The sequence below is a fragment of the Vitis vinifera genome, chromosome 4, assembly GCF_030704535.1.
Source record: "Vitis vinifera cultivar Pinot Noir 40024 chromosome 4, ASM3070453v1".
NCBI classification, from domain to species: domain Eukaryota; kingdom Viridiplantae; phylum Streptophyta; class Magnoliopsida; order Vitales; family Vitaceae; genus Vitis; species Vitis vinifera.
Window position 1 is genome coordinate 10602185 of NC_081808.1, and position 12374 is coordinate 10614558.

The window sequence follows — 12374 nt, forward strand, 5'->3', positions numbered from 1 at the left end:
ACATGGTGATGGCTTGGCTGGTAAACTCGATGGGACCTAAAATAGGGTGGAATTATCTCTCTTACAAGACAACGAAAAAGATTTGGGACATTGCTAGGGTTATGTATTCAGATCTTGGTAATGTTTCTCAACTCTTTGAACTACAGTTTGAACTCAAGGAGAAGAAGCAAGGCGATTCCACAATGACAGATTATTACAATACCTTGATTGGTTTGTGGCAGGAGTCAGATTTGTTTGATGATAACACTGGGGCTTGCCCTGATTGTAGCATAAGATATACCAAGAAACTGGAGAAAGAAAGGTTGTTTGCTTTTCTCCATGGTCTTAACAAAGACCTAGATGAGCTCCGTGGACGTATTTTAGGAACAAAACCCTTGCCAGGGATTCAAGATGCCTTTGCTGAAGTTAGACGGGAAGAAAGTAGAAAGTGAGTAATGCTCAAAACCTCCAAGGATCCATCAGCCGAATCCTTGCTGCAAAACTTTGCTCTTGTCACAAAACGTAGTAGTTTAGCCTCTGGAGAGTAGCGGCCAAATTTTGGTGAGTAGCGTTCGACTCCTAACCTGCGTGAAGGGCGATGGAATAATCGTGTATGGTGTGATCATTGTTAGCGATATAACCATAGTTGAGAAAATTGTTGGAAATTACATGGGAAACCAACAAATTGGCAACCAAGAAAGCAAGGTGATGGACGAGGATAGCAGGCCACAGTAGAGGACAACAAGCCACATGGACATTCTACTTTTACCATTGAGCAGATGACAAAACTGCAATAACTTTTCATGCAGGCACAATTCCAGCAACACAATACTCAACCTAATCCTACTCCCTCTAGTTCTATAGCCCAAAAAGGTAGCTTCTCATTTGCCCTGACCACAAAATCAGCAACTGTTGAGTCATGGATTATTGACTTCGGTGCACTCGACCACATGACGGGCAGCCTTGACCTGTTTACTAATTATACACTATGCCTTGGGATTTTTAAGATTTAAATTGTTGATGGCTCCTTGTCATCTGTGGCTGGCAAAGGAACAGTGTCCATTTCACCTAATATAACACTACACTCAATCCTCCATGTTCCTAGTCTCAATTGCAATTTGGTTTCAATTAGCAAATTAATTAGGGAGTTGCAGTGTGTGGTTAAATTTTTCCCTTCTTATTGTGAGTTTCAGGATTTGTATTTGGGGAGGACAATTGGCAGTGCTAAGGAACAATGATGGTTTGTACTACTTAGAGGATCACAAACAAGTTGTGAATAAACAAGCTCAAGCTTTAAGTAGTGGATCTGTTCCGATTCCCATTTCTGTTTCAGATAAGATTATGTTATGGCATAAAAGATTAGGGCATCCTAGCTTCTCTTATCTAAAAAGATCATTTCCCTCGTTATTTTAAAATAAAGATCTAAATTTATTTTAGTGTGAGATATGTCAATTAGCCAAGCATACACGAGTTGTTTATCCCATCCGACCTTATAGAATGTCGAAACCGTTTTCAATGATTCATAGTGACATTTGGGGACCTTCGAAAGTAAATAATATCACAGGAGCTAGATGGTTTATCACCTTTATTGATGATCACACACGTCTATGTTAGATCTTCCTACTTAAGGAAAAATCTGATGCCGAGTCCACCTTCCATTTTTTTCACCAAATGATCAAAACCCAGTTTCAAACCCACATACAAATTCTACATACAGATAATGGTCGCGAATACTTTAACGCTATCCTTGGGACCTACCTTAAGAATAATGGAATTGTTCATCAAAGCAATTGTGTTGGAACCCCACAATAGAATGGCATAGCTGAACGAAAAAATAGACATTTATTAGAAGTTGACTGTCCTATAATGTTCACAAATAATGTCCCTAAGTTGTTTTGGGGAGAAGCCATCCTCACTGCCTCTTATCTTATAATTCGTCTTCCATCTAGGGTTCTCCAATTTCAAACTCCCTTACAAATCCTACTCCAAACCTATCCTCACCCACGATTAATCCAAAATCTTCCCATAAAAACCTTTGGTTGAATTGTCTTTGCTCATATTTCCACTAATACCAAGCTTGATCCTTGAGCCACAAAATGCCTTTTCCTCGTATATTCACCATGCCAAAAAGGATACAAGTGCTATTGCCCTAAAACTAGAAAACTGTTTGTCACCATGGATGCTACTTTCTTTGAGGACCAACCATACTATCCAAATCCTTCTCTTTAGGGGGAGAAATTAAGTGAAGATTGTCTTTGGGATTTCTCAACTATTCCTCTTCTAATGTCAATCGGGTCACCAAATTTGTCCAAACCTCCAGCTGAGTCAATTATGGTACTAAATAATTATGGAAAATATAGAAACAAAGTTGGGAACAGGAGGAGATTTGCCCATGCTTAATCACCAACCTAAGCTCCGTGTTTATTCGCGAAAGACAAAGCATCAGGTTCCTCAGGAAGTACTTGCTGTCACACTCCAATAGCACTGCCAAGAGACTGAATCAGAAACAAATCCCAAATCTAAAGGAGTCTCAGGGTGGGAAGGAGTCTCAAGTTTCCCGGGCAATCAACAAGAAGATATGTTGCAACAACAAAATGACTTGGACTTGGACATGCCAATTGCAGTCAGGAAAGGTATTAGATCATGTACAAAGTATTCGATATCCAACTATCTGTCCTACAACAACCTATCTTCATCATATTAGGCTCTAAGTGAAAAAATTACAGTTGCAGAAGTTCCTACAAGAATTCATAAAGCTCTATAAATTCCCAAGTGGAAAGCTGCAATTATGGAAGAGATGCAAGTCTTAAAAAAGAATGATACTTGGGATATTGTGGAGCTACCAAAAGGGAAATACCTAGTGGACTGCAAATGGGTTTTCACCATCAAGTATAAATCAGATGGCAATATAAATAGATACAAGGCTCAACTAGTGGTCAAAGGTTTTACCCAAAGTTTTGGTGTCGATTACAATGAGACTTTTGCTCCAATTGCTAAGCTTAATACCATTAGAGTACTGTTATAACTAGCTGCAAACCTTGATTGGCCGCTTCATCATATGGACGTGAAGAATGCTTTCCTTAATGGGGAACTTGATGAGGAAGTGTATATGGACTTACCCTCGGGATTTGATGGGGATTATGAAGGTAAAAAAGTATGTAGGTTTAAGAAATCTCTCTATGGATTGAAACAGTTACCAAGAGCTTGGTTTGATCACTTCACAAAGTCTGTAAAAAAATATGGGTACAATCAGGGCTAGGATCATATATTATTCTTCAAGCACTCTCAAAATGGGAAAGTGACTATTCTAATAGTGTATGTAGGTGATATTATACTTACAGAAGATGACTCAGAGGAATTAGTACAATTAAAAGGATTTTTAGCACAAGAATTTGAGATCAAGGGTCTAGGTCAACTGCGGTACTTCTTAGGCATGGAAGTGGCTAGAACAAAAAAAGGGATTTCTATATCCCAGAAGAAATACATAATTGACTTATTGAAGGAAACAAGCATGCTTGGTTGCAAGCCATCTGATACACCTATAGAATGGAATGACAAGCTAAGAATGAAGGCAGGTAATCCAATAGATAGGGGGAGATACTAGAGATTGGTTGGAAAACTAATATACCTTGCTCACACAAGACTTGACATAGCTTTTGCAGTGAGTTTAGTTAGTCAATATATGCAAGACCCATTTCAAGAACATCTAGATTCTGTGCATAGAATATTGAGATACCTAAAGACTATACCTGGAAAAGGGATATTCTTTGGCAAAAATGAGAAAAGGGGTGTGGAGGCTTATACAGATGCAGATTGGGTGGGTTATATTGATGATAGAAAGTCAACAACAGGATACTGAACTTTTGTATGGGGAAACCTAGTCACATGGAGGAGCAAGAAGCAGAATGTTGTGGCTCGGAGTAGTACAGAAACTGTATATAGAGCATTAGCAGGAGCAACATGTGAGTTGATCTGGCTTCAGAGACTGTTGGAAGAACACAAGATACCAAGTAAGAAACCTATGAAGCTTTTTTGTGATAACAAAGCTGTGATTAGCATTGCCTACATCCCAGTTCACCATGATCACACGAAGCATGTAGAGGTGGATAAGCATTTCATCAAGGAAAAATTTGAAAATGGAGTGATCTGCATGACTTATGTACCAACCACACAACAAATAGGAGATATACTCACCAAAGGACTGTCCAGACATATTTTTGAAGATTTGGCAAACAAGCTGGGAATGATAGATATCTATTCACCAACTTGAGGGGGAGTGTTGAAAGATTACGTTTTTTTAGTTAGTTTAAATTTATGTTATTTAATATAAGATTAGATTTGTTTGTTAGGCAACTATCTTATCTGATCAAGTTGTTTATTTTTAAATTTATTTTTCTGTTCCTAGATTTCAGGTTAGCTAAGAGGTTATCTCTGGCTTCTGTTTCACATATGTTGTAACTCTATAAATTAGAGTTTGATGTAGTGGAAAAATAAGGTTGAATAAAAAATTATTTTTTTCAACTCAATAATATTTTCACATTTCTTGCATTATGCAATGACATTTTTTATATTCTGAGGCTTCTATGATGTTGAAAACTTTTAGCAATTTTATGGCATTTTTTTTGCCATTTCTGCAATTTGTTGAGTTAATATCCTTTCAGTCTTTGATCAATGATGAATGAGCTAGAATTATGGGCCACTAGAAAATATTTATTATGTGGAGGAAGTGTTCCCTGCAAACTAGTATGGAAGGGCATGCCATTTTTATAGGTTTTACCTTTGGGGCAAAGCTGATTTTTGAGTGGATTGCCAAATAATTTCTGCCTTAAAACTAAGATTTTATGTTTAAATCATTTGCCTCTATTGTAAGCTTGTAGTGAACCCCTTAGATTAGAGCATCTAAACGTAGATGCCAACGGTTTATTTGCCTGTTGGATTGATTTGGTCTTTAAATTGGTGAGTGGTAGAAATAGCTTCTTGCAAAAGGTGCAGCTTAAATTCTTGTTGCATATTCCTGAATGGTGTGGCACCAAGGAACTGCTTTGTGGAGGTGACAAATATATTATTATTCCATGTTTATAATTACACGTATATTTATGTGTGAAGCTTGTGTGGTTCAGGTACATGGGTACGATAACTGGCATAAGTGACCTGGATCCTGTTCGTTGGCCAAATTCTCATTGGCGATCGGTTAAGGTAAATATGTGTAGTACCTATACGTCTTTCAACATGCATGCAGTTGTGCACTCTTATTTTCCTTGATAACATTTCAGACCTATATAATGAAGTACTTATGTTCAGTATAATGTTGCCTTAAGAAAAGGGTTTCTGTGTGAATTTCTTTCCAGGTTCTCTCTTGTTAAAAGTTCCACTGATTTTGAATTATTATGGTTGTTTGTTATCTAAATATGCCTTTTTATCAATCTTAAAATGCAAAGAAGCTATTTTTTATTTTTTATTATTTATTTATTTTTATCTCATGACGCTATTTTATTTATTTCATATTTTTTTGGGTTTTCTTTTGTTAAAAATTCCATGTGGGGCAGATTTCAATATAAGGATGTGCTCATGTATGTATTTTCAATTTTTTTTGGCTTTTGAATAATAATTTAAGAACAATCAATTTGAATTGGTAATATCTCGTGTTATTTGATGGTGCTGTTCTATCTACTCTGTGCTAGAGTTATTACCACATTTTCACTTGCCCTTTTTTTTTTTTTTTTTTGTTTGATGTTGTTGGTTGTAATTTGATTGTGTTGATGATTGAGTACAAGTTTCTCTAGGTAGAGTTAACATGTGGGAAAACTGGCAAACTATTCAAGTATCCATTTCTTTTAAGTTCATTGAAGATTAGAGGAGAATTTATGTCCATGATTTTTTGTACTTCAGACTACTAATGTTGAAAGAAATTATTATCTTTTTAATCAGAATCAAATAATTCATTTTATTGAATTTCAAACAATTATACGAAAAAGAATGAGTTATCCTTTCCAAAAAACAAAGCTTGTCTTGAAGGAAGAAAGAGTTGTAGAAAAGAAAGCAAAAAAGGAGAGTTAGAAGTAAAAAAAAAATAAAAAAAATCCCCAAATATAAAGCAGCTACAAAACATGAAATTAGTGCTCATGGAGGTAAAAGATTCCTTACAAAATGCTCTAATTGATTAGCTTTACGCTTAGCTAGATAATTTGCTATCTGATTAAATGCAATACAAATCGATGGTGGTGAAAGGATGTGATGATGCCTGAAAAGCACATGGATAGAGGGCATTGTTGCCAAGAGCTTAACGGAGAATGGATCTAGATATAATTGGATGCCAAAAATGCAATTATCTATGCAATCCTAGGCAGCTGGTATCAAGGCTTTGTTGACCTGAACTGGATTGAAATATTGAGTACAGTTGCAAAAGGTGTAGGACTTTGGTAATGTTATAAACCAGAACCTTACACATATAGTCCAATTTGAGAATTGAAAGGTTCAATTTCAGTTTTTGTTTTTAAGAACTTTTTAAAAAGAACACATTGTTCTTTGATTGGTATTTCAACACACACACACACACACACACACCTATTTGGTCATTTAAATCTATAATTGAAATTTTTGTTGATGCTTGTAGATATTGGCCATATTTGACATATCAGCTGATGCTTGACGAGTCAAATCTCTTTGTTAAGTTTCTCATCTTAGGAAATATTCCACTAATTGAACAAATGTGAGATTATTGACTCATCACTTGGTAATTTACCTGTTTGGACTAACTCGTTAATTCTGAAACTGTTGGAAATGAAAGGGCGAAGGAGTTTACATCATTTGTGAGACAACCTTGTTACCAAAATGTATTGTTAGATTATCCTTCAAACAACTTGGTCCCATACATACACAAACACACACACACACACACGCACATGCGTGCACATACACACACACACACACACACACGCACACATATATATATTTGTAGTTAGGGATTAAAATATCAAGATATTTCAGCGATATATCGCCGAAATATCATGCATCGGTGGACCTCGAAATGATATTTACCATGGATATATTGGTGGTGAATGCGGGTCAACGCAGGGCGGTTAAAACTAAAAAATGGGCTATTTTTTTTGCTGCTGAGGGGACTCAAACCCCAAACAAAACGTTTGGTAAGCACCTCAGCCCACCATTGGGGCAAGTTTTCCCCGTGATAAATATTTTGCACCAAACATATATATATTAAACGTTATCATATAAACAAAATATTAAAATAATACTTTAATGAACAAATTAATTATAATTATTTTATAATTAAATGAAATTTTTTTATTTATTTGATTAACATAAATATAAAAATTATCATGATAATTTTCTTCAGTGTTTTTAATATCATTAATATATTAATTAAATATTAAAAAATTATACATTTATCATCATTTATTTTATATCATAGCTGAAGTTGTCTGTGACTATAGCTGAAGTTGTTTGTCTCATAGCTTGGGCAGGCATTTTAGAGCAAGTTACTATCATATATGGGAGTTTGGAAAAGGCTATGTCTATGACTCAGGCTTTGAGGCCATTATTTGAGGAGTTATGACTGTCTTGATGTGTTGTCAAAGAGGACAGTTGACACCAATCCTCAAAGTAACTAGGAGGTTAGAACTCCAAATCTCCTTTGTAAAAGCAGCTATTGGCAAAATGATGGATGCAAGTTGTAAGTAGTTTCCAGAGTGAAGCCAACAAAACAACAGTCAGCAAAGTTGGTCCTTCCAAAGAAAGGAAAAATTTGTGTAAATGTCAACCTTGCAGGAATAGTTCAACTGTTGAACATGGTGAAAATTGCACATTATTTTTCCATAAAAGAAACAAGAGGGCTTTCAGTGGATCTAAGCAATAGACTAAAGGTATCTCTTGTGCGGGAGAGGCTTCTTCAACCACTGATTCCAAGAAATTTAGCACAAGATGGATATTTCTTTATCCCTTAACCCAAAAGGATTGAACTCCAGGTTTCTAAAGCATGTTTTCACATGGTCTCTTTGATACCCTTTTTGTAGTTGGTGCATTTATGTCTGCAGCATTTAGGTACTTCGTTGTTTTGCAATTCTTTTTATGATTGCAATTACAATTAGGACCACCCTTAATTTTATTTTAAGGTGGATGATTATGTGCAGATGGGATGATACAGTAGCTTCTATTTTTTTTCTTATGAAGTATGTTTCATTAGAGAGACTAATTATTCCATATTTGGAAGTTCTCAGTTTGTTACTTCTATCCCAAAGTTGGAAAAAGCGCTTCCTATTGCTTGTATACAAACCCTTAACCATGTAGTACATCATTAGCTTCAGTTATGTTGGTTTGTTCTGATTCAGTCTGCTTTTTGATGGATGACTTCATCGAATATTTGGGATCATACCCACTTATATAACTCCTATCCATATGATACACTCTCGTCTGTTCCCATTGGGGCGATGTCCCTTTGCTATTTGGTTGCTTTCAACTAAGCAAATACAGTGTTCCAATGCTTGAAGTTTCTCTATTGGAGTGTTTGTGTTAACAGCACTGGGATAATCTTTCCATTAAAAAATATTGGAACTATTAGACTTCCTATAACCATCTGGTTTACTTACTGTTTGCTAAAATACTAACATAGTTTCCCACAAAATTCGTCAGCATTTATTTTATTTTTTTGTCTTCAGACAATTTTCTTATCAATAGCTAGGATAAGATTTGTTTCTGTTTGAGGATAGCATGAGCCAACAACATATTGTTCTTTGTAGTACTTATTATTTGTTATTTTAAATTTTTTAACTTTTTATTCTGTAGGTTGGTTGGGATGAGTCAACTGCAGGTGAGAGGCAGCCAAGGGTATCATTGTGGGAAATTGAGCCTTTAACAACTTTCCCCATGTATCCATCATTGTTTCCCCTCAGACTAAAACGACCCTGGCATCCTGGGGCCTCATCTTTGCATGGTACACATTCTAAAATGTTTCTTTTGGTGCTTTTACTTCAAACACCTTACTTTTATTGGTTAGGATGAAACCATAAATGCATTTATATGTGATGTCAAAGTAGGCTTAAGTTGAGGTGGGGAAAAATAAATCTCATGCTAGGGTTGATGCGTTTTGAAAAATTTTGATCTGATCAAATAGTCAGTATCCATCTTAGTGTTCTGGAGTATGGTAAAGGCCTAGTTCTATTGCCTTGAAATTTGAATATTATGTTTTCTTATTTTACTAGAATTGTTGTGTGGTATTTATGGATGAAACTACAATAGAAGTTGGCTGGAATAGGCATCCTGTGCTTACAAAGCTGGATGTACTCTTCATGTAGATGGCATGTGATCTTTTCTAGATAATGTGCTTAATACATATAGAAGAGGATGATGGAATTTAAGTTGCTCAAAGATTTACTTTCTGTAACAATATCATTTATATTCACCCCAGTAAGGCCCTTTTCTGAATCTTATCCTTGTTGATTTTAATACATGGGTATTTGGATTGCATTGGGTGTCTTCAAATACCAGACCACCTGTTTTTGTCATTTGTTTTTTCTTTTTTCCATTGTCTTGTTACAGACAGCAGAGACGAAGCTGCTAATGGCTTAATGTGGCTAAGGGGAGAAACTGGAGACCAAGGTCTTCAGTCACTGAATTTTCAAACTGTTGGTATGTTTCCTTGGACGCAGCAGAGGCTGGATCCAACATTTCTAGGAAATGATCATAATCAGCAATACCAAGCCATGTTGGCAGCTGGGTTGCAGAATTTAGGAAGCGGGGATCCTCTGAAACAGCAATACATGCAGTTTCAGCAGCCTTTCCAATATCTTCAACAGACGGGCAGCAATAATCCATTGTTGCAGCAGCGGCAGCAGCCCCAAGTGATTCAACAAACAATTCCTCAACATATGTCGCATGCGCAAACTCAAATTTTACAAGATAACTTGCCCCGGCACCTTCTACAGCAACAACTTAACAATCAACAGGAGCAGCCACAGCAGCAACATTCTTATCAAGAATCATTTCAGATTCAAAGTGATCAGCTCCAGCAGAGGCCGCAGCCAAATGTGCCATCTCTATCATTTTCAAAAGCTGACTTCCCAGATTCTAACACCAAGTTCTCATCTATTACTCCTTCCAGTATGCAAAATATGCTTGGTTCTATGTGTCCTGAAGGAAGTGGCAATCTCTTGAACTTCTCGAGAACAACTGGTCAGTCTATGCTTAGTGAGCAGCCACCACAACAACCATGGGCAACAAAGTTCACACATTCACAGTTCAATGCCTTTGCCAACTCAACTTCGCTCCCACCATTTACGGGGAAGGATGCTGCAGTGGAACCAGAAAACTGTAACTTGGATGCCCAGAATCATACTCTTTTTGGTGTAAACATTGATTCGTCTGGGCTGCTACTCCCCACAACAGTGCCCAGTTTTGGTAGCTCCTCAGTTGATGCTGATGTTTCCTCGATGCCATTAGGGGCTTCTGGGTTTCAGGGCTCTTTATTTGGTTGCGTGCAAGACCCTTCAGAGTTGTTGCAGAATGCAGGACAAGTTGATCCTCCAACTCCAAGCCGAACATTTGTCAAGGTGTGAACCACAAACAAATGGACCTTTCTTTTATTTATTAATATCTGTTTAAGAGTGCTGGGCAAATCGTGGCCTGTTTACTTGTGTAGGTTTACAAATCGGGATCGGTTGGGCGGTCATTAGACATCACCCGGTTCAGCAGCTATCATGAACTGCGAGAGGAGCTGGGTCAGATGTTTGGAATTGAGGGGAAACTAGAAAACCCTCTGAGATCAGGCTGGCAGCTTGTATTTGTTGACAGGGAGAACGATGTGCTTCTCCTTGGAGACGACCCATGGGAGTAAGTATGAAATTTATATTGAATCATCCCATAATGTTAGTAGGATTTAAAGAAGTGGCCTCAATTATCCTGCGCAAACTAGGGACTCTAGTGTTGGGTTATGATGGACTGACCATGTGTGATTCCCATGTGCAGGGCATTTGTGAATAATGTCTGGTACATCAAGATACTTTCACCAGAGGATGTGCAGAAAATGGGGAAACAGGGGATTGAATCAGGATTCAGCCCAAATAGTGCTCAAAGGATGAATAGCAGTGGAACTGATGATCGAGACCTTGTTTCTGGACTACCCTCTGCTGGGTCGCTCGAGTACTGAGAATGCATGGAAAATCAGTTCTATAACACTCCAGAGTCATTGCTTCAAGTCCTACTCTTGGGAGTGAAATAAATGTCTTGTTGTATGCATTTTGTCCGGGATTTCCACGTTATGGTGTGTGCCATTTCTCTCCTGTCTGTTTGCTGTGCACTTGTCTGTACAAGTATTGTATACAACCTGTATCACCCATGCTACTTAGTTATTGGCATGAATGGGTTTCATATATTAAAAATGTGTAGGATCAGGACTTAGAGATTAGATTTTATTGGAAAATGATAAATCATTTCTTGCCAGCCTAGGCTTGTGGGAACTAAGCTATTGAATGACACCCTTGTTAAGGTATCGCTACTCTCACACCTCTCTTGTTTCATATTTATTCTTATAATTGCCAGTCAGCTGTTTTTGAGTACTTTCAGACTCCTTTGAACCTTCGCCTCAATTTGTGATGTATGAAAAAATGGTGACAGGAGAAATAAACAATGAAAAAATGATCGGGAGAACGATGCAGAAATTCTCTGTATTTCTCTATTTCTCTGTTTCTCTGTACATACAACTTTCGGTGATACAGGGGTTTTATACATAGAATAAAAAATCCATTCTAAGAAACTGTTGACTGTTTTGTTATTTCCACTGTATGCACATTGAATTCTTGCCTTCCAAATTACAATTATACCAAACCAGAATAATCTATTTTCCTTTAAATACTCACTCAAGTTGGAGTGTGAATGTCAAGAACTCCCAACTTGTTAAGATGAGATTTGAAAGCTATTTGCTCCAATGGTTTTGTGAATGTGTGGACAACTTGCTTCCCGGTTTGCACATAAATCATTTCAATTTCATTGTTTTGAATTTGCTTAACGGATTGTGTGACAATCTAGCTCAATGTATTTAGTGTGTTCATGATACATTGGATTTGCTGCAATGTATATGGCAGCTTGATTGTCACAAAACAACCTTGCAGATTCATGGTGATCAGCGTAAATCTTGAAGCAAATACCTAAGCCAAGTAAGTTCGCACATGATCGCTGCCATTGACTTATATTCGGTTTCTATTGGAGGTTTGGACATTGTTGTTTGCTTCTTGCTTTTCAAAGAAACAAGTGCTTTGCCAAGAAATATATATTACTTTGTGATTGACCTTCGCGTAGTTGAGTATCTAGCTCATTCCGCATCACAATAGCCAACTAATTTCAATTGGCCATGTCATACGAAGACAGTCCTTGCCTTGGTGCATCTT

The 12374-nt window shown here is 37.0% G+C and overlaps 1 protein-coding gene across 1 annotated transcript in view; it reads left to right on the forward strand.

Annotated features, from left to right (window-relative positions):
* Nucleotides 1-11479, forward strand: part of LOC100258129 (auxin response factor 8) — a 45152-nt gene extending 33673 nt beyond the window's left edge. The window contains exons 10-14 of the mRNA XM_002266642.5: nucleotides 5100-5175; nucleotides 8779-8926; nucleotides 9532-10541; nucleotides 10631-10821; nucleotides 10957-11479. Of these exons, the coding sequence (XP_002266678.2) occupies nucleotides 5100-5175; nucleotides 8779-8926; nucleotides 9532-10541; nucleotides 10631-10821; nucleotides 10957-11137 (1606 nt within the window). The 3' untranslated portion in view covers nucleotides 11138-11479. The remainder of the gene's footprint in view (nucleotides 1-5099; nucleotides 5176-8778; nucleotides 8927-9531; nucleotides 10542-10630; nucleotides 10822-10956) is intronic.
* The last annotated feature ends 895 nt before the right edge of the window (nucleotides 11480-12374 follow it).